Source organism: Zeus faber (genome assembly GCF_960531495.2).
Source record: "Zeus faber genome assembly, chromosome: 22".
Lineage (NCBI taxonomy): Eukaryota > Metazoa > Chordata > Actinopteri > Zeiformes > Zeidae > Zeus > Zeus faber.
The window spans coordinates 12896780-12919520 of NC_137209.1; the positions used below are offsets into that span (position 1 = coordinate 12896780).

Below are 22741 nucleotides of genomic sequence, written 5' to 3' on the forward strand. Positions count from 1 at the left end.
TAATAAAAGATAAGGAATTGTGGAAGCACAGTCGAGATTTTATTGGCCCCTAATAATTGCATTGCACTGCAAGAATTAGTGATGAAGGACAGGGTAAAGAATTTGAGAAGAACATTTTTAGGGAAATTCATAAATGTAAATTGTTATCGGGAAAGGGAATGCTCTGCGCACCACAACGTTTTGGTTAGTAGTCCGACTGACCCCAACACAGGATGCCTGCTATGACGTTTATGATGCTCTTCCGCATGTGTTGACGGCAGGGCCCGCCCATAGCAACCGCCTATGCGGTTGTTTAGGGCCACAACTGTGACGTTTCCTCTCTGCTCCTCTCTGCCAATTTGCGCCAGTTCTCCAAATTTCACTCGTTTCTCCAACGATCATGTACTTGACCATTTACGTTCCTCAGTTGCGTAATTGAAAGAAGAGAAGAAAAAAAAAAGCACTGTGCGATGTGGACTCTCCGGCAGTGTTCTCTGCTGCATTAGGGGTGTAGCAGTTCCACCTGCCACACGCCACCCAAATGGTGTTTTCAGGGCCCTCCGACACAGAGACAGCGGCAGAGATGTTGCAAACACACCGGTTTATTGTGGAAAGGGGCAAGATGTCACAAGGCGGGGGCAGATGGACACATGTCATGACAGAGGCTCTCCCTGTGTGTGTGTGGGTACGGGTGATTTACCTGTTGCTCACCGATTGCTCTGAAGAGCGACAGTCCGACAGCCACCACTGGCGAGGAGGCGAGGAGTCCTGTGTCGCCGATACACAGGCTCTCATAAAATACTGAATTTGTTTTGTCTGTTTGTTCGTCATCGTCTTTGTTTTAAACAGTTTTTTTTTTTTCTCTTCCATTTTTTGTGCAAGAGATTTTTTTTTGTCTCTATTTTTTGTTACCTGTTTTTGTTTATTTTATTTGCAGGAACGTTTTGTTTTTTTTTCCCCTAAAAGAAAACACCAAACTATAATTCTCTCCATAGTCCAATATCAACAGTCCAGAATTTGGCTCACCCTTACCAATCCCTGAAGAATGTGCTGGGCGCTCCTTGTCAGTTACTGCTTGGTTTGAAGAACATGGAGGTTTCGGGCAGACACAAATTCTCAGATGGACATCGTGCTTGCATCCTGTGGTATCCCGCCTGCGTGCAGATTGCACCATACCTACCGGAGACATTACCTGCTCCGAACCCATCGAACAGTCCCACAAACCTCCTAATTTACCCTCCTACCCATGTGTTTGCAACAGCATCGTATTCACCATCAATAAATCTCTTTTTTATGTAAGCGAATTGTTTGTTTTTATTTATTTGCACTTTACAAACTATATGTATCGCTCATACATGGAACATGGTAAATGTGCAGATGGGAAATCTCCTGCTACCACTACTGCTGCGACGCTCAGATGCAGTTCATCTGATGGCCACTAGGGCGGAGATGCCACTGTCGGATGCGATTTGGCATTCGATGTGAAGCGTAGAGGGGGGTTGTGGAGTTGCTTTTTGGTAGGAGACACGATTTAAAAAAAAAAGGGCACTTGAAGAAGGCCGTTTCTGTCACTTTACGCCCGGTTCCATTATCACAGGCCACACTTTGTTTCAAACAAGTTTCCAAAGGCTTCTATATTTTGAGTGTTTTCTGACGAAATATTCGGGAGCCCTTTTCAACGGACGCAAAAATACAATTCCAAGCCCTGTGTTGTTGCTTTGAGTCGCGAAAATGAGCTCCCCCTGCATCTCCAGCCGGTTTCGTATCTCCTGAAAAAAAAAAACGCGGGTAAACGCTTCCCATCGGGGGCTTTTACTCGATCATCTGTTGCTAAGGGCGCACACACTCATGGCGATTAATATATAGCCTTTAGAACATAAACGTCAGAAACGACCATAGGCGAATATTTTAGAACCCTGAAATGTGTCCACAAACCTCGAGACGATCTGTGAAGACCTAAGCATGAAGCATCTTTCCGTCGAGGGTCATGGAAGTCGTTTTTGTCAATAATACTAAGGTCAAATATAATGTGTTATTACTGGTTTCCGGCATCCGTTGATGCGCACGCATCGGCATCGATCTTCGTTCTCGACCTCCGACTTGCCGTGTCCCGGACCTACCGGAGGGTCCCGTTCTCCCAGGGGTGGATGTTCCCAGGGATGATCTTAACTGTAGCGTTCATGAAGGGGTTCAAGTATACCGGCCAGGCGCGGTACGTTAACGAAAAACCAGAGGTTTTTGAACGCACCACAACGTCAGAAGCGGCGTCGTTTCAGAAGATAAATGACCCCGTCCTAAATCTTTTCAATAAATCCATATCCTCCATATATGCCCGATGTGTTATTCAAAAATCCCGCCTGGGAAGTTCATTCATTATTAATAACAATGATACGTCTCCGTCACACAGCAATCGTGTTTCGTTTGGGAAGCTCCTAAATGCACAAGCAACAAAAAGTATGGCGACTCCGCGTTAACAACGACGGATCAGTCGAGATCCAAGTCAGTCGGGTTTTCAGATTAAAAATAAAACAAAACCCAAAAACATGCGAGGTCACTTCATTCACCGTCGTCGGCATCCCGGGAAAAGGGCGGACCCGAGCGACCTGCCGCAAAACTCCTTCTCGGAAGCCCGAACCGAAAAGGTCCGCAAATGGTCCGCGCTTCCCTGGGACAGGGAGGTCCCGATTTTCCCGAGCGACGGCGTCCATGGAACGCGGCACGAGATTGCGTTTCGTCACCGCTCTCTCGAGCCAATGCGAGGCCTCCTGGCGGGACGCGCGCGGTTCGATTGCGGAAGCGGAGTTGTTGTCGTCGTCGTCGTCGTCGTCGTCTTCCCGCCGCCTGTGGCCCGCTGACGGAAAAACGTGTGCGGGATGCACTGAAGACCCCAAAAACGATGGAAATATAGAAGATATTGAAGGCAAAAATGGTGTCCGTCTGATGTCCGTCTCTGAATCTGTAATGGCGTCGTCGCTCGGGAAGGGGGACAACTTGCATCAGCAGGGTATGTAAATACAAACGAACGAGTGTGCATGTGTTGTGCCCTGTCCTCAGCTGAATTATTCATTTAATGTGTAGCTTTGTAACTGGCTTTCGATATATATTCGATATATATTCGATATGTATATATATATATATACATACATACATACATACATACACACACACACACACACACACACGCGCACGCACACCAATAGATCATTTGTAATTATTTTAAATATATTTATTATATATTAATAACTATTATTTCAATGTTATTTTAATAACCATACTATTATTATACTGATCTACATATATGATGTAAAAAAAATACATATGTAACTTATAAAAAAAATAAAATATATATATATATATATATATATATATATATATATATATATATATGGCGGTAGAGCTGGTGGTCTAGTGATCTAAAGGTTGCTGGTTCGATCCCAGGCTCCTCCTGCTACCATGCTGTAGTGTCCTTGAGCAAGACACTTAACCCCTAATTGCTCCTGACGGCTGCGTCCGTCGGTGATTGAACAATTGTAAGTCGCTTTGGATAAAAGCGTCTGCTAAATGAAATGTAATGTAATATATATCTCCCCCTTGATATCATTTTTTCGGCTTCTCTTCATTAGTCCTGGCCTCCTTCCCGCTGTGTGACCTGGCGGAGAAGGATCTGACCCAGAACCCGCAGCTCTGCAAGCTCTTTGCCACCTTGACACAGCATGTGAACCGCACCGGCCTCACGCCCAAGCTGAAGGCGGAGCTGGAGAGGGTAACCACTGACATGCGCCGTCAACAGCGATAAAGGCCTTTAATGAGTCCTCCCGCGCCCGCTTCGACGTCACCTCCTTTCGCTTTGTCAAGTTATGCGATGTACTTTTTTGTTCGTGGCTATCTGGCTTAATATTGTGGTTACACGCGTATGTTTCAATCCAGGAGGAGCAGAAGCTGCAGGTTCAGAGACGCCGCTGGCTGCGTTCAGAGAGCCTCCACAGACTGCTGCAGGAAATGATCCAGGAGCACTGTGTGAGGCGGCATAGTGCCACCGTACCCCCTGATCAGAACATGGTAAAGTGTAGAATTAGTCAATTTATTCCACCAGGTACATTTACAGAGACAGTGAAAACCGCTTGATATGATCACGGTTACAGTGATCAACCACGTATATAGATCATAAAGCTCAGGCCAGAATCATTCCTGTACAAATGCTGTTCAAATAATCCGTAATCAAGTAGTCTGCTGACAGTGTTCGTTTTGAGTCTTGTCATACATGACAACATATGGGGAAAATCAATTACTGTAAGATCACTATAATAGGTTTCCACTGTACTAGGAATTTGTCATGGTGAGGTTTGGTGCGCTTCACACCAGACGATTTGCATACAGAAAATCTCCAGAGTCCAAAAAAAAAAGTAATATAAAAATAGCCAGAAAATAAATAAAATACTATTAGAAGTAGTCAGATATATAAAAACATACAGCATATACAAAATGCAATACTATGCAGTGGAAACAATATTGTTGTCGGTGTAAAGGGTATAAATTATGAATATGAATTATTACCATGTACTTACTACCTCATTACAGTACACACACACACTCAACCTGGCAGCTGGCACTGAATTATTAAATTAATCCATTTGTCTGCAGGTGTTCCAATTGCATTTATACATTTAACAAAGTGAAAGTCTCTCCAGTTCCTTGCAATATTGTGAGGGGAAGATAAACCGCTTACAATATGTACATATTTATTTATTTATTTATTTATTATTATTTAAAAAAAATAATAATAATAAAAAAAAATTTAGAATCTTGTTTATCGCTGTTTTCTCGTGTCTGTGATTTGGGTCGTAGTTCTCCGAAACAATGGAGCAGTGTCTGTTGGTGGCCCAGTGTGTCCGACAGCTGGATCCCAGCGCCACCAGCGTCCAAGAACAGCCCTCCGTGTTGGGACTGGACCCCCAGCAGGTGATGGAGCTCATGCCCGCAGAGAAGGTAAGTCGTAGTAGGAGCTCAGAGTTAAGTTTTTTTGCCCACCCGCCAATTGCAGGTAAACTGAGGGTATATGCTGGCAAAAACTGTTTGTTGGCCACCGTAGAAATGCAATAGAACTGCACGAATGACAAGGACAAACCGGAAGAAATTAAATAAATACGATTTTCACACTTTGCAAACACTATATAGAGGCTTTTTTTCAACGTCCCGCTGAGCAAACTACCGCTGTAGTACTGGAAAAAAATGTTCACTGACGGCCACTAGAGGGGAATATTTGACAGTCGGAAGCGGACACGCATTTGGTGTGGAGTTTATCTTTAACCTTCTCTGCAGAGGCAAGTGATGTGCGGTCATTATGCTGTTTCCAAACCTGGAAAAAATAAAATAGACTTTGTGGGTGGGGGGGGTCAGTGACCAAATTCAATTACAGATGGGTTCCACAATAATGATTTTCTATGTAAGTATGTATGTATGTATTTATTTGTTTATTTACCCCCCCCCGCTAATTTATTATTTTATTATAAATTGTTTTATATGAGAGAAAATTTACATTAAATTCATTCTTGTATTTGAATCAGTAAAAAAATTAAATTACACAATTGGACAACTTTATCCAGAGTTTGGCTCTTTTGGAAATTGGCAGGTGTTCATTTCAGGCTTACAAGGGCTGCACGATATTGGAAAAACCAGACTTGATTTGCTATATAGAAAAAAATACAGAAATTTTCCAAAGATGACTTGAATAGCTCTATTTGGAAAGAATTAATCACTCAAGAATGATTGCGGTGATTTTGTAGGGGAGTGCATGTGCATAGAAAATACAAATAATAATATCTTTATTCTTGGCACATTTAGGCTTTAATCAGTGAACTGCCAACTGTAACAGGAAGGTTTCTTCTCCCTTCATATATAAAAATAAATATTACTCTTTCCTATAAGGAATTGTCAAAAAAACAACAACAATTACAAATCAAAACTATTTAAATAAATAATGAAATAATATTTGTAAAATAGATAAAAATAATACTGTTGCCAAGCCAAACCAAATTTTCGAGTGTTTTCTGCTGTCAGCCATGGTCCAGGATGTAAACAGAAGCGTGTGCGCACCCCAATATCGTTTCTTTTGCGTTGTCGCAAATCAGCAACAGAATCGCTTTAGGGCAGTAACTTACGCCACGGTGCTTTACATTATCTCCATGTGGGAGCGATGTGAACAAACATGGGGGAACGTGGCACTTTGGGAAATTGCCCATTGGTTGAATTATTACAACATTTGCCCGTCTGCTACCGCGCCCCGCCAACGTAAGGTGAGCGAGTCGGGAGCGCGATTGAAATATGCAAAATTTAGGAACTGATAAGCAGAATCAAAATGCACGCGTCTTATCGAATCTGGGGTTCTTGCAAATTTGTAACGGGTTCCTGGAAGCCTACCCTGCCAAGAACTGGCGAGGCAGTTTCCCCTGCCGCATGCCGCCCAACTGGCGTTTTCAGGGACCTCCGGCACAGAGACACAGACCACAGGGTTTCCCACGCACAGTTTATTGTAGAGCGTGGTCTAGGTGGAACCAGCCTGGAGCAGCTGGACGCGTGTCATGACAAGGGCTCCTCTCCTGAGTGTGTGTGTGTGTGGGGATGGGGTTTTTTTCCTGCTGCTCGTTAGACCAACCAACATGCAGCAGGCACGCAGCCACGCTGATCCTCAAGATTCAAGAGGTTTATTCGTCACATACATATACATATACAGTGTGCAGTGAAAAGTCTTAGGAACGCACCCGCGGATTATGCACAATAGTTACTAAACCGAACACAATAGCTAACCTAATTCCTACCTAGCAACTAACTGAAACAAACGGATTCCTAAAACATAACACAGGTAGTGAATAGAATAAGATAAATAAAATTAAATTAAACATGACTCAAAAAGATCATACAAAGATGGGGTACAAAATAGAAGGGAATAGAGTTACATATATATATATGGGATAGGCATATCCTGGGCCCAATTCAATTTCCTAGACCCAGGACAAGTGTGGCTGCTCAAACCACACCATCCCCACACCACACCTGGCTAAGGCTAACAACCACGAATAAATCCTGACATAAATAAACGAGGGCATAAATAAATAAACGAGTACGCTGACGATGCCGAAACGATATGTCTCGCAGCCCTACTTGATACGAACACCAAAACCATTCATTTGAGCGAAGGCGTGAGCCGTCACCGGCCGCCCGCTCAGGCTCCACTTGAGCATCCGGCGTGAACGCTGATCCCTCCACTCCCTAGAACGTGCAACGAATGAAGCAGGGTCTCCCGCGAGAGCTGGAGAAACATCTGAGAAGAAAGTGCTTCGTTCTCCTGACCTACTTCCAGCCCGAGTGGGGTAGGTACACGCCAGTTCGACCAGAGCTGTTCTTCCTTTTTTAACGGCCTGCTGGTTTTTTTTTGTTTCAACGTGAAATTAGCATTGCCTAACCTGTCTTTATTATTTTTTTCTTTGGGGGGCGGATCCCGATTAGAGGGCAAGAGCGACGGCTTGATGAACGCTAATCTGGCTCACATAGCCGGCCGGCTGGAGAGCCAGGACAAGAGGGCGGAGGCACTGAAGGAGGTCTGTCGGGAGAATTCGGTGCTCCTCCAGCGGCAGACGGAGCTCTACCTTTCTGTGAGTGATCGTTTTTGTTTTTTTTGTTTTGTTTTTTGAGGGAAGGTTAAATGTTTAGGGCCCAAATAACCGCCGTCAAAGAGGTTTACGCGAAATAGAAATCTTCAAACATACTTTCGACGTGTCCTTAAATGATGTAGTCAAACCTCGTGCTTTAATACATACTACTCGACAGTCATTGCATAACTTTTGTCCTAAGGAGGGAAAAAATTTAAAGGTTTGCGCCGTGTTCCGAAGCGGATCCAAGAAGAAGGACTTGTTGCCGAACCGGAGCAACGGCTTCAATCTCGCGCTCTTCACCCTTTCCTCGATTTCCAGGAGATGATCAAGTGTATGCAGCTCCTCCAGACGCTCATCCTGGACCACCGGCTGAAGATCCAGATCGCCCTGGACAGAAAGACGCTGGACTACTTTGAGGGAAAATATGAGCTGGTCTTGCAAAAAATCAGGTAGCTAGCTGGACCCTTTTCTCGGTTTTGGTCAGTTATTTTATCGCCACATTCAGTGACGACATCTGCCTTACCGTGCGTGCAAACGGAACGAGATCCCGGGGGCTCGACTGTATAAATGCCAGTCAGCTCTGTGTACGTATCTGTGGGGAACCTAAAAGACGCGCTGTGCGCCTTTCTTCTTCCTCAGGACAGAGATTGTGGAGATTCATCTTGATACCTACACTCCTGACACAATATCCGCACATCGAAAAATAAGGCAAGTAGTCGGCTAATACTGTACGTATACTCACCAAGCATTTTCCCATATGTCATCACAATGCGAGAAATGGGGGGAGGTTCGCGTTTGAGACCTTTTGATGGTGGCGAAATCCACCCATCTATTCTTCAAATCGATATATTCTAAACAAAAACAGATGCCAATTTTGGTTTTGTTTCGATATTTATAATAAGCCGCACCGACGCAATTGCTACGGTCACACCGACAGTCAGATCCTCCCCCGAGTGGCCGTCGGATGATTTGGGTCTGAGTTTCGCATCACAAAGTTCTGTTTGTCAGGGAGAAATTGGCAGAGCTGGTCTTTTCCGGTACAACAGTGAGGAGCTTGCGCAAACATGTCCCACGTTCCATGAATGAGAGTTTAAAACCCCCTTTATATATTGTTTGCAATGTGGCAAATCTAGGCCATTTGCGCAAAGAAAAACTTTTAATTCCATTTTTTTTTTTTTTATGCAAATTCAAGTTTTTCGTATTCAAAATTCACAAAATAAGAACCCACTGTGTAAGACGCCACCCCTCGCTGTCTCGTGCGACCGCTCTTGCCAACCGATCAACGCAGGGACGAGCTGGCGTCGGAGCTGAAGGCCTGTAAGGCGGAAAGGCAGTCGGCGCAGTCCAAGCTGGCCTCCTTCGAAATCCTGGGGAAGGAGTTTGAGGCGGTGGCCGAGGAGTACTCCAGATTACGGCGGGAGATCGACATGAAGAAGTGGGCTCTGAAGGAGTTCTCTCAACACAGCCGCTAGGGGACTCGGCACCCGGCAGATGTGGGTCCCCCGGGGGGGGGGGGGGTCCCCAGGCACACTCCCGTCAATGTTGTGATACATCGATGTTTTTCTTTGCATAAATAAAACGTACTATACTCTGAAGCGATGCGGTGTGGATTTATTTTGAGACTCAAGATTCTCCATTTGTGCAGTGAAAGCTTAAAAAGGTAAACAAAATCAGATGAAAAAACGAAGTCTGTCTAAATAGTTTATAAACATACAGTTAATAATATTAGCAATATTCAAATGTAAAGTAATCTATGACAAGTGGTGTTTTGTCACCATGTGCTCCTTTGTGAGTTTGCCAACTTCAACAATACCTGTCAATATTCCCAAATTTTTGAAACGGTCTGGATTTGTAGGGTTGAGTTAAAAAAAAAGTGTAGTAAACACAAATAAACGAGCACGTTACACGTACGTATGAGATCAGCCTGTAAACGAAAAAATGTTTTTTGGAGGATGCGGGCATCGATCCCGCTACCTCTCGCATGCTAAGCGAGCGCTCTACCATTTGAGCTAATCCCCCGGTCAACCCTGCTGGTCCGTCCAACCCATTTATACAAAGGTCGTCGTATATAGATATTGGTTGTTATGTGCAGATGTAGCCATGTGTTTCCACCACAGAAGTAGCCCCCGCCCACGAAAGCATTTGACAAACGAGAAAAACGAATGATTTCATCCTCGACGCGTCCCGTTAACGAGCACCCGCGATTGCCGACTCGTTCCCGTAGATGACGCTGGTTAGTCTCGTAAAGGATGGCGCCCGTCAAGCGCACTGGATAAGAAACCATAACTCCATCGTTTCCTCCAAGATAAGCACAACGTCATGCGGAATAACGTCACTCGCTCGCACCGATCGAAATTCAACGCTGATTTTTTTTTTGGGGGGGGGGGTGACGGGGAACTGACGTCATCCGGCGCCTCGAGGGAGCGGGCGGGCGCGCGCGCGCGCACGCGCTCCGAGATAACGGTAGTCGGCGCGTGCCAGCTTTCGGGAGTCGACGCGCGAGCCTCTTCCTGCCCTCAGCCCCGCCTCGTCAGTCCGTTAAACCGCTGGCCGCTCCTCCTCCACCTCCTCCTCCTCCTCCACCTCCTCCTCCTCCTCCTCCTCCGCCGCCACTCCGCAGCTGTCGGGTACCGCCGCGTACCCGTACTGGCCCTCACCGGCAATCTCACGCCATGGCCGAGGTGCGCAAATTCACCAAGAGGCTGAGCAAGCTCGGCACCGCCGCGGAGGTCCGGCAGAGCGTGTCGGAGGCTGTGAGGACGTCGGTGGTGGTGGTGAGTACCGCGGTGCTAATGGCGGTATTAACGCCGGCTCCTCGGATGGTTTTTGCGGGGTTTTTTTTTGTTGTTGTTGTTGTTGTTGTCGTTGCCGTTGTTAAATTGCCCCCCCCCCCCACGCGACTTCCATTCAGTCAACTGTGAAACTGTGAAACGACGCCGTTCAGCCCTCCCCAGGAAACATGGCTCACGCTTCGTTTTGAGTCGTAAGATGCAACGTGGTTTCTGGACTGACTGGCTGACCCGACTGCCGACTGACTCACTGCCGACTCCCCGACTGACCGACTGCCGTCTACCCGACTGACTGACTGAACGACTGAATGACTGTCTCTCTGACTGACTGACTGACTGACTGTCTGTCTCTCTTTCTGTCTGCCCGACTGACTGACTGACTGCCTGTCTGTCCGACTGCCCGATTGCCCGACTGACTGTCTCTCTTTCTGTCTGTCTGACTGACTGACTGACTGTCTCTCTTTCTGTCTGCCTGTCTGTCTGTCTGTCTGACTGACTGCCGGGGTCGTGGTGCGGCCGCAGCGTGTCGTTGCCCGTGGAACACGTGCCCCCCCCTCCTCCTCCCCTGCAGCTTCCTCGGCTTCCTTTTGTGCGCCCGAGGGACGGAGCCCACCGTGCGGCGCGGCGTGGGCTCCTCTCTGCCCACTGTGGTGGATTTGCCCCACGCTCGACGGATGGCAGCCCTCGCAAATGCCGCCGATCGACCGGCATGGATGTTGACAAATTCCATCGCAAAACCGGGATGTTGCTTTTTTTTGGTTTTCTTTTGGGTCACAGCCTGTGATAGTGATGGGAGCTTAGGCTCAGCGGCTTGAGATGAATGGCAGGGGGGGGGGGGGTAATGCTGATGAAGCGGTTTGTGTGCCACGCATGCGTGTGAAAGAGATAAATCCCATTATTTTTCTTTTGAGAAGGCCGGACCCCCCCCCCCTCCTCGGCTGAGACTTCCAGTGGTGTCAGCGCGGACTCATTCCTGCTCGCCGACGCGCTCTTTGTAGCGACGGTTCCCTTTGTCATTGGGGTCATCGTCCCCGTTCCCGTCTGATGGAACGAGGGCATATCCCTGATACAGATCAGGCATTTTCTTGGAGCTGTTAATAGATATCCAGAGGAGTCTGCGGCACTCCTAAGGTGAAAAAGCCTCATTGTCAGGGGGCCACTCTCCTGGGTCTTATGATGATCATCTCCAAGACTGTGTGACCCAAAGGAGTTAGCAGCATAGCAATCTTGTGATGATGAGGTCCTCCTAAGTGCAAAACTTAGGCTAGAGTGTGTGTGTGTGTGTGTGTGTGTGTGTGTGTGTGTGTGTGTGTGCGTGCGTGCGTGCGTGCGCGCGCGTGCGCGCGCGTGTCTTTTGTGCGTATGTGTGAATTTGGCAAATCTTCATTGTCTTGCAAGTGTCTATCTGCGTCGTATTGTGTTTTCTGTTGCGTCCGTTTTTTTCGAGTCGTGGTCCACTAATTCCTCGGGGTAATGGTCGGCATGGTGACTGAGAACAAGCGCTGTTTTGTAGAGGTTGGAAAGGCCTTGTGTTCCTCTTAACACGGGGATTCCCTCGAGCATGATACAGCCGTGCTTCCGGTGCGCGTGTGTGTGTGTGTGTGTGTGTGTCCCGGAACTCCGTGTCAAATTGCGCGTCTTCGGTTCACTCGTCGATGTGTCCTGTTGTGCCTCTCCTTCCCGCCGGTCTTCCTCGCCGCTCGCCTCGCCTCCTCGCCTTCACCTCCGCCGGACGGTTCATGGTGTCTCCGCTACAGCGGCTGCAGCTGATGCGAGCGACTTGAAGTTGTGCAAGCTTCCCTGCTCTGCGGCGACCTCAAATGACATGTCCTTAAAGCCCAAAATAAAATGACCCCCAACGCCACCATCGCTATCTACCATAGTGCCAAAGTACAGTGGAGCGGCTGTGGGATCTCCCAAATAATGGGGCAAGGAGGTCACTGGGCCTGAACCTTTGTCAACATGATTTACAAAGGAGGGAATATCAGAAAATTCTCTTCTCACCTAGCGGGCGGACGTTTGCTGCAAAGACAGTATCTCACATTTTTTACAAGTACTGCATGTTTTCATGGTGTTTTATAAGAATGTCTTTTAACTTATTTGTTGATATTGAACTAAGTAGCTTAAATATTTTTCGAAAATACATTTTTATCCATTGCCCCCACCCCCACTTACGATATGTAAATGATTGAATCCAGGTTGAAAGTGCCTCTGTCATATTGTGCGTGCTAAGCATGCGTCTCTAGTGCTGTAATTTGGGGAAAGTGCTTGTTAGCGAACCTGCAGTGGGGTAATGCATCAAAGGCCTTTGATCAGGTGGGTGCTCACTATTGATTTGTGGGCTCCTCCTGACGGCAGTGTGTGTAACATATGGTTTGTTAGCGGTGTAGAACGGCACTGTGAAGTATAAACACAAGGCCTGCTAACATGTTACTGCGATCACAGGATTTTGCCCTAAATCCAAATACCAGAGGTCATTTTGCAAGGGGCTAGGGAGGCTGCCTTAACTAGTCTTCCCTGGAGAGAGCAGAGGGTAGAGGGAAGGCTTCCCATGCTACCTGTAAGCACAGACTGGAGCACATGGCGGGGTCAGGGTTTGGCCGCACATCTGTTTATATATGTGTGTGTGTGTGTGTGTGTGTGTGTGTGTGTGTGTGTGTGTGTGTGTGTGTGTGTGTGTGTGCGTGTGTGTGTGTTAAGGCTGGCTTAAAGTTCCTTATCTTCTGTGTTATTCACTAAACACAAGCAATAAATCATTCTAGAGTATGACCAACACAACATTGGATTCAGTCAACATATGAACTGCTCTTTCCTGCAGGCCAGGCTGTAGGCTAGATGCATGAATTGAATATGTATAATAGATTTTTATTTACCTATTGAATTGGGAAAAGAAAAACCTTCAATCACAGTTGAATATTGACTGATTGATTTAACCTAAAAAAAAACTGTAATTATTCAAGTCTGAAAATGAACATTCAAAAAATATGCAGTGTTTCACCAGAGATTTATTATTTATTATAAAAATGTTGCGCGCGTACGTCGACATACAGGGAGCACCACCCCGTGTGCCAGGGACAGCTTTATGCTTATTAAAAAAACCCCCAAAAAAACAAAAAGGTAAAAAAAAAAAAAACAGACCAATGTTCTGGAAGAGGCTCCTTCCGGACTCTGCAGATGTTCTGCCAGCAGCACACGCCGTGCACAGCGCACCGGAGCAAACAAGAAACTTTTTTTTTTTTTTTTTTAATCAAAGGCTTTGCAACTTCAAAATTGCGCTCTGTCGAATTGCGATGTCGGTTTGAATTAGATTAATCGTTCGGCCCTCGTGTGTGTGTGTGTGTGTGTCTTTGGGTTTGATGAACACGATCAATGCGTCAGAGTGTGCTTGATGTGTCAGCATGCATGTGTGTGCATGCGTGACCCGTAAGCCGGCTTGCCAGCACATAAAACCCATCCGGTTTGTGTGAGGGTTGGAGGTCTTGAGTCCCTCTCATGCTCTGCACAGTAATGGGCCGCAAACATCTGGAAAAAGCGCCCATGCCAGCGTCAAGTCCCAGCAACTCCACAGAGGCGTGTTGCCGTGTTGAGGTGATCAGCGATCTGCGCTTACGCTGCAAAAAAAAAAAAAAAAAGTCCATCCCCCAAAAGAAGAAAATGAAAATAAAGAAAAAATTACTACCGCTTGGATCGAGCTAAATTATCAGCCAATGGGGTGAGATGATTTTACGTTATATTTCTTGAAACTGGAAATCAAATGAGATGGGGTTTATGATTTTGATGCCTCGATCTTTCTTCTTTCAGAGTTGAGAGCATCTAAAGTCCGCTATTCTCGTTAGAAATGTACTTACTTACTTAAACTTACTTTAAACGCACTTACTTACTTAACTGATTTATTTCACTTAGAAATAATCGTAGGAAGAGCTAGCATAGCTCAACTGAATAATCCTATACACAAATGTAGCCATGTCAATTTTTCTCGAAGATAAGTAATTTTTATTTATAACATGTTCTGGCTTGTTGACTTGTTTGTTTTTAGTTTTGTTTTTTGCAGCGTAGTGTGTTCTGGGGAGCCAGGTCGATAAATCTGACATGAAAAAAAGCGAGCTCCATGGGAGATTGATATAAGAAATGAAAAACACAACATGGGAAGGTCACAGCGGAAGGTTCCACCCCGGCGTTAAGCCATCTCCTTTCAGTGTTTTGTCATCTCTCTCTCTCTCTCTCTCTCTCTCTCTCTGTCTTCATCTCTTTCTCAATCACTGGCACTGCAGATTAACAGCTTCGGTGCTCATGACAGTGAAGATTTCTATTCCTTTTCTCATGAAAGCAGAACTCAAACGACCTCACATCGTCCTGTGCTTTTTATTTTTTTATTTTTTCTTCCCCCCCGCTCCTGTAACACGATCGGTGTTACAGAGCGGCGCAGCCTCTTGGCCCGGGTGAGACGGCTCATCTAAATTTCGTGGCGCTGTGGTTGAGCTCGATGTGCACGTGACAGGAAGCTGAGACCCCGTCTTGAGTGCAGCGCGGGCCCCGCCGTCAAAGCCAGAAACCACGCATTAACAGACCCAGGACTTCCTTGTTGTTGTTGTTGTTGACAACGTAGCACTGCATTTGTTGCTGCCTGTGGATTTGCAGCTTCAGGCTGACCGGGAAGAAGGTCTAGTCCCCAAGTAGAAAATAACCATAGAGGCCTTTCACGAGAGTTAAGTTGATGGACCACAACTCTGTTAATTTGTGGTGCGAGCAGGCAACGGTGCCCTTCAGAGCAAAACCTCAGAAGAAATGTAATGTAATACGTGAGGTTACTCACCTCTCCTCTTCTGCAAGAACGTCAGAGTTTCGACTGGAAAAAACTTTTGGTTGCAAAAGAAAATAACACCAAGAGCGAGTGTGAGAATGAAACACTGCGAGCTCAATGAATCTACAAGCAGAGCAGGAAAATTTCATTTCTCCTGCAGTTTTCCGATTATTGGAGGCCAAAGAATTCTCACTCGCAAGAATATGGCGGATACCAGTGAGGGGCGAGGAAGATTTGTTCCGATGACTGAATCAGAATGAGGGGTCCGACTAGCCCGCTCACCTGGAATATTGCTCTAAAAAACTGCCGGTCTATGTGAAAGAATGGTATATTGTGAAGAGATGTTTGCAAAAAAAACCTGACGGTGCCACGCCAGACGGGGTAAGAGTTGTTCAATTTAATAAGCTCCTTGGAGAAACACGCTAGAATCCGTTTGTGCCTTAAGGTACAGTACTTCTCTGCCGATGTATTGTGTTGGTGGTGGGAAGGTTTTGCCCATCGTGGCCAAGCAACTGACCCTATTACCCTTTCACCCCTTCTGCTACAGCCTCCAGGGTGTCTAGTCTGATGCCCAGGTCTGGGACAGCCCTCTTCACCAGTTTGTCGAGGCGCTCTCTCTCTCTCTCTCTCTCTCTTTGCCTTTTTGATGCATCTGCTCCAGCATATCAGAGCAGAGAAGTGTCCCCCTTCTCACCATCCTGACACTAAATTGTTGAGATGAACATATTTCTTGTTTCATTTCACGACACTATCATGGTAAGAGCTCACAATAGTGTAATAATAAATGTACTATCTATTGCAGAAGAACCATCTATTGACATTGAACATTTGAACACAAACATTTGGTTAGACAGTTAATTTGCCCCAACCCAACAAGTGGAAACACCCCAATTCCCCTTTTCATTTCTTGCAACATTTCTAACATTGGCTTGAAAATCCCCTTGACATGTGGATGGAAACATGTGATTGTGGCATCTCGCGATTTTTACAAAATGGTCGCAGTCAGCCGAATTATGTAATAATTGTGGCAGCTCTACCCGTGCACAGAAATGTTCTGCGCACTCTCTAATGGATCTGAAGGAAAGTCTGCGCCGACAGTTTTTGTACGAGGGCCTCTGCGATGCCAGAACGGAGCCTGCCAAGCTGCAGCCGCATGAATCGGCCTACCAGTTGGGTCGTCCGTGATCCAGGCCACATTGGCAGCGTCTATCTACATTGTCAGCAGCTTATGGGGGAGCGGTTGTTGCTGAATAGTGTTGAATGTGCCTAACAAGTCAAAGAATGTGACCCTCAACGTGTCCACGTGCCTTATGCTGGATTTTAAGAAGCGAAAGCAGAAGCTGAAGTATGTTTTGAGCGTGTTCTCTCTCTCTCTCTCGCTCTCTCTCTCTCTCTCTCTCTCTGTCTCTCTCTCGCTCGCCTTTTGCCCTCCACCCCTACCTTTTTTGAGAGCAGAACAAAGGCATAAACCACAGCTGCACTGCACTGCACACTTGTAATGGAATAATCAATGAGGACCAGGTGGAACGTCCCTTCAAAACACAAAAACACTCACACGGATTCATTAGAAAAGGAAGCTGTGATTTGAAGTGCGACAGGGGGCCCGGTTAGGGCTCTCTCTCTCTCTCTCTCTCTCTCTCTCTCTCTCTCTCTCTCTCGCCATCTTTCTCCCTGGAACCCTGTCCCCTCCCCTCCCGCAAGTGCAGCTTGCAGACGCCGTGTCAGCGAGCCACTCTGTGTTGTGTGTGTTGTGGCGAGGGAAGCTGATCAAGCGCAAGGGAATTCCTTTGGCCGCATGTAGCCCATCCAGGGCTTAAGCATTTGGCCAAGCAATTTGTTGCCATTTGCAACCGCTTAGCTTGAGCTTAAAGTTGCACTTTCTTAGATTTAACACATATACACTCCCACCACCACCATCAGTTTAGCCCTCCTAAGGTGATCACGTCTTGACCCAGTTATACACGGCGTGGTTTGCCTGGTGGGCCTAGTTTAGAGGTAATGCTTTGCTCATATCAAACCAGATACCTCTTTATGAAACCTGAAACAGGAAGTTATGACTCTTGGCTACAATTGCACGGAGGTTTTTGTTTTGTGACAACACATAGAACTTGTTTAAAGTGCTTTGTTTCCTTATGCCACGGGCACACTACACGACTTTCAAAGTCTTTGGATCCCCGTGCTGTTCATACTACACGACTTTCTGTTTAGGATCGGGAATCTCGCAGTCTCGTGGTTTGCACACTACATGACTGATCAGTGACAGGGGGTCACACATTACAAGAGTCTGTTTGGTCTCAAAACTATGTTTTGTCATGAAAACACCCCAGTGAGAATTGACACCGGAAATGATACCATGCTCATGACAGGACTATTTATTTGTTATTGTATCCCTGATCACTGTAAAAAAAAAAAGAATAAAAGCAGAATTTAAATAAGAAATATATTAAAAACATATAAAGAAGAAAAGTAAAATAGGTACGTTGTGTGTTTGTTGTTGGTCCGTGCACTCCCATCTCGCCTTCTCGACTCCCCCCCTCCCGGTGATCCCGTGTTTGCTCTCATTGGCTGTAGCTCGCCAAGCACTCCCTACTCGATCCCAACGCAACCAGATATTAAACCTGCTTGATGCCGTCGTCGGCCGCCAGCGGTCGGATTGCGCACGCTCGTCGCTCATGGGACAGCCCTACAGCGCTATGATTTCCTTCCGATCTGGGGCTTTGCTCGGCCTTCTCCAAAAGCCTGTGGGCGAGTGCAAAATGAGCCCAGAAACACGTAGGCTGAACTCGGCATTAGTCTGGCCAGGGAAAAGGGACTGCAGTACTAGAACTAGATGCCGTGTCAGGTTAGTTGCTGTTCAGCTGCCCTGATTGTTGTTTTGTGCTCATTTATGAACATTATTAAACCTCTGTGGTGTCTCGCCAACCTTCGACATTTCCATCTTGTTTTGACAAATGTCTCCCGATGGAATATTTTCAGTTGAAAAACTGTTGAAAAGACCTATGTGCGGAGGCTAAAATAAAATGTGGAACCAGGTACATCTATATTTCACGGTTATTAATGTTTTGGTAGTTTAGACTGAGATTGAAAAACATTAAATTCTATTAAATTACCTGAACTAAAGGTGGTCTGCCCTTATCCTGATGCATCCCAGGGCAAAGGAGCGCTAGGCTAAGCCTGACACCATTTTAAGCTGAGTTGGATAAAGCTTGCCGAATAAATAACGTCGAGGCATGACTTGACTGGGTCTCTCTCTCTCTCTCTCTCTCTCTCTCTGTCTCTGTCTCTCTGTCTCTCTCTCTCTCTCTGGCAGCTGTCATTCTGTGGCTTTCCTTCTCTGAGCGGCTGTTTTGCCTTTCAATGTCGGTCCTTTCAGCTCTGCGTGCTTTATGTCTTTCTTTCTCTCGCGCGTTTCTCCCTTTGGGTATGTGTGGCGAGATCTCATGGCGGTCAGAGCGCTGATGAACTGTTCTTAAAGAGCAGGGCTGGGTTGCAGAACTATTACAGCACTGCACCCACAGGGCCACTGTTTGTCAAAATCCCAAATAAATGATCTGCTAAAGCAAAGGAAGCCGACATTTGCATGTAAAGGGAATTTGACTTGATGGATTTGTAGTGTGCCTCCGGTGTTTGTTTGTGTAGTTATAACAAATGATATGTCAAGGCATAGAAACCAACTGAAAAAGAAAGGTAAAAAGAATGAAAGCCACAAGATCACATTTTTATCATAAAGGTTCAACCCAGTTACAAATATGAGGCAGCAAAAGTCATTATTTGCTTACATAAGATGTGTGTGTATGTTTGTCTAATTTATCCATACATTTATTCCTCTTTAAATGAGTGAAGTTCTTCTTCATCAGAGTCAACGTTTCTGTCGTTATAAAACTCTAAGCCCACTGTTGCACCTGACACTTACCTTCATACTTACCTGCTACACTATACTTACCTGTTCTGGATTAAGCCAATTCGCTGTATACTTAACTGTCGTTCTTAGCTGTAGAGCAAAATCCAAGAAAATCCTTATCACCTTGCTGTCTCACCTGTCTCCCTCTCCGACGGTAGCAGACGATGCGGTGGGGTGTCTGCGACCGGCACGCCAAATCAGTGTTTTTTTATTTTAGATGTGGGTTATTTTATTTTACATCTGCTTATGGAATGAGAAAGTGCATAATGGGACACGGCACTTTCTTTGTGACTCTCTCCCCGATCAACCCCTCTCCATGTGTTATGCGCAGAAAATAATCTCTACGAGTCATGCCACTGTTTTTAGTTGTTTTATTTGGAGGAACGGGGCGCTTGGAGAGCCGTGTTCACCTCCGTATCTGCACATGAGCAATTCACACATATAAAAATATATTTATGATACCCTTTATTTATAATTCCTCATTGAAATGTTATCCCCGTGCATTTTGTAAGCTTCTATCTGTTTTATCCTGTGATTGTAATGCACACTAACTGACAAAAAAACCCATAAAATAAACGACTGCTTGACTTAAAGAATCTCAGGCCACTGACGGCTTTCCGAATAATGATTCGACTCATCGACTGTCAGGGGGCAGCCCTGGAACATATTGAATAAGAGATGATTTGTCTTCACTTTAGTTCAATTTGTCCTTAAAAGTATTAGAATACCTGCAGCCACACTGAGAAACCCTTCGATCAAGTTTGTTCCCCACGGGACTGCTGAGAATGCCGTCTTCTATCCAAGCTTTTCGGCAGGTTTTGTCAAACCAATGCAGTTATAGTTTGCCGTTCGCCTTCTCACCTGGCTTCTTTCGCAACGGGGCGGTAGCCGTGGAACCAGCAAAAAAAAACAAAATACAAAAAGAGAACAGAATAGAAAGTGCAATCATGTCAGCTTCCTTCCGCCCTGACGGCTGCCCTCCCTCCTCCCTCGCACAGGAGCAGCCAAAGATCATCGAGCCCTTGGACTATGAGACTGTGGTGTTCCAGAGGAAGGCCCAGATCCACAGCGACCCGCACAGAGACCTGCTGCTCTGCCCCGTTGATGATGTCTCGGTGAGGCCAAACACAGTGTTTAGACACAGTCTAAACTCCAAATGCCATATATAGCCCTGCTTGTGTCTGACTTAAAAATAATAAAATAAAATTAAAAAAGAAATAAACATTTTTTTGCACTTGGACCTTTGCGAAATAGAGAGTTTGCCTATTCAGCCCAGGGTCCAATATTAGATGGCCACTTCTTTATTTTCTACCCTTCAAAAACAAATGACATGGTATCTCATCTCCTGCACCATCGAACACAGCCACAGAGCTTGTTCCCGTGGGGAGCGGGTAAGAGCTGCGCTCGGTGGTTTCGCGATAAAGAGCGAAATCAGCAGGTTCCCATCCTGTAAAATTGTCCAGGGTAAGAGCAGCTTCCGAGAGGGCTCGACATTTCACTTTCGACGGCAAAGTTTTTCCCATCGTAAATCACCGCCAGGACCTCGACACAGAAACGTACAAAAGGCCCCTGTATTTATCGGTGCCCCGTAACACGCATGTGGTTTTGTTTAGACGCACGTCTCTCGCTGCTTGTCTCGTTTTGCCCCGCGTCCACGAGAGAGTCCGCAGGCATTCTTCTGTTCTCACTCTCACTCTTTCCCTTCTCTGTCTCTCCGACATATTTTGTTTGTGATGGGAACTTTCGATATAATTGCGTGTGTGTGTGTGTGTGTGTGTGTGCGCGCGTGCTTGCGTGCGCGTGTGTGTGTGTGTGTGTGTGTGTGTGTGTGTGTGTGTGTGTGTGTGTGCGTGTGCATGTGTGTGTGTGTGCTTGCGTGTGTGTGTTCACATGTTTAAATGCAGGAGTCCCAGGTGTCCCGTCAGAGGAGGACAGTATACCCCTCAGTCCCCCAAAATGCTGAGAGGGAAGCCAGGAGCCTGTTCGCCAAAGAGGTACGATAATCCACCGACTGCTAACCCTAACCCTGACTGACCCCCATCCGCCCCCCAGCCATTTTCTGTCGCCTCCAACATTGTAAACAAAAGCAATTTGTTTAATCATTTTGGGCTGAGGCACAAACGGCGTCGCCAGAGAATAGTCTCTCTAGCTCTCGATGGATACAGCAGATACAGATGTCAATTTACAGATGGATACAGATAATACGGCTGCAGCGTTCCAGCTCCCAAAATGTGCAGTCCTTACTCAGCTCTTATGACTATCGCCAGGCGTGGAGTCAATCTCCATAGCGATTGTCTGGGCACATACAAATCCTGGATTACGAAGCATCGATTTAACAAAGACACTATTCAAGGCCTGATTAGGAAATTTCCTGCTCCCAGTTTCACAACCGAGCAAATCATATAACGAGAGTCAAGAGACCGATATATAAATATATATACACATATACTGTATATATTTAGCACGTATTAACACGCAGTTAAGAGGGAGAGGTTAAGAATCAAACTTTCGTTTACAAAATTGTTTGGATGTAATTTTGCCGCTGACGCGACACACAGCCGCAGGACAGAACTCAATGCTCCGCGAGGTTGTTTTTTTCCCCCGGCCCCCTGGATGCGTTTTGAAAAAAGCCTCTCTTAACCCGGCTCTTCTGTGTGGCCCCGTTTGGCAGTGCATCAAGACGTACAACACCGACTGGCACGTAATCAACTACAAATACGAGGCCTACTCCGGCGATTTCCGCATGCTGCCAAGGTAAGGGAGACTCCACCGCAACTGGAATCAGTCAGTCAAACCTGCCCTTCAACCAGGAGATGCCTTTTTTTCCCCCCAGTGTCTGAGTACTGCGTCGGTTGATTGAGTCTTTCAAGGGTGGCGGGCCGGGGTGTGGGGACGGCGGGGATTGTTAAAACGCCGCCGACGCCCTAACGACCCTTCTCTCGCCCCGTTCTCACAGCAAGGGCCTGAAGACGGACAAGCTGCCGGCCCACGTGTTTGAGATCGACGAAGACGCCAAAGACGAGGTGAGCGGCCGGGGCCCGGCTGGCCGCGGTGCGTGGCGGGCATCGGTTATCGCAAGGGGGCCTGGGCGGACCGATACGGGGTTCCCCGGGGGCGCCCTCGCGGCCTCTTTGCGCCATACCTACGGCTATGAAACGCTCTCAGGAAAGAAACCGTCTACCCACGCGTATTGGATTTAAATCACTGAGACAAGGCTGGCTGTCATAAATGATTCCACGTGCCCATATGGCTAAAATGGCAACTCCACTGACACAGAAGTGACCCGAGATCAGCAAATTATGTTACAATAGCTAGGACACATAAATTAGGATATGTATGTTCATTATCACAATGAGCAAAGGGAAGTTTACACAATATATGTTGTGATATCTGCCCATATGTCATTTCAAACCAAATGAATCCCTCGTTAAAGAGGCTGAAGGTCCATGTCCCGACAAACATTGGATCATTTCTTCTCCCTAATTATTAATTTATCCATTCAAATTGTGACGCAATACCACAGAAGGGCGCAGGGCTATCAGAGGATCTACAGTATTGTAGATACTGTAGATCTACAGATCTACAGTCAAGCCAGCTTCCTGTTATGAGCCAATCAGGTTCC

General features: G+C 46.3%; 2 protein-coding genes across 2 annotated transcripts in view; both read left to right on the forward strand.

Moving 5' to 3' along the window:
• The first annotated feature begins 2815 nt into the window (after positions 1 to 2815).
• On the forward strand, positions 2816 to 9168 carry haus4 (HAUS augmin-like complex, subunit 4). The gene is made up of 9 exons (XM_080022872.1): positions 2816 to 2983; positions 3603 to 3742; positions 3907 to 4038; positions 4825 to 4965; positions 7250 to 7346; positions 7483 to 7628; positions 7947 to 8077; positions 8268 to 8336; positions 8917 to 9168. The coding sequence occupies exons 1-9, from the start codon at positions 2920 to 2922 to the stop codon at positions 9098 to 9100; spliced, it is 1104 nt and encodes a 367-aa protein (XP_079878998.1). The 5' UTR covers positions 2816 to 2919; the 3' UTR covers positions 9101 to 9168.
• Positions 9169 to 10300: 1132 nt separating this feature from the next.
• The window catches only part of dock11 (dedicator of cytokinesis 11), a gene marked incomplete at its 5' end in the record, with an annotated part of 67819 nt that continues 55378 nt past the window's right edge, over positions 10301 to 22741 (forward strand). The window contains 5 exons of the mRNA XM_080023055.1: positions 10301 to 10402; positions 20118 to 20234; positions 21024 to 21113; positions 21791 to 21873; positions 22076 to 22142. Of these exons, the coding sequence (XP_079879181.1) occupies positions 10301 to 10402; positions 20118 to 20234; positions 21024 to 21113; positions 21791 to 21873; positions 22076 to 22142 (459 nt within the window). The remainder of the gene's footprint in view (positions 10403 to 20117; positions 20235 to 21023; positions 21114 to 21790; positions 21874 to 22075; positions 22143 to 22741) is intronic.

Bases quoted from the DNA above. Each gene is read 5' to 3' on its own strand.
- haus4 (XM_080022872.1), top strand. From the start codon at position 2,920: ATGTCCGTCTCTGAATCTGTAATGGCGTCGTCGCTCGGGAAGGGGGAC. The intron at 4,039-4,824 runs GTAAAGTGTAGA...TTTGGGTCGTAG, and splicing joins TACCCCCTGATCAGAACATG to TTCTCCGAAACAATGGAGCA. The intron at 8,078-8,267 runs GTAGCTAGCTGG...CTTCTTCCTCAG, and splicing joins CTGGTCTTGCAAAAAATCAG to GACAGAGATTGTGGAGATTC.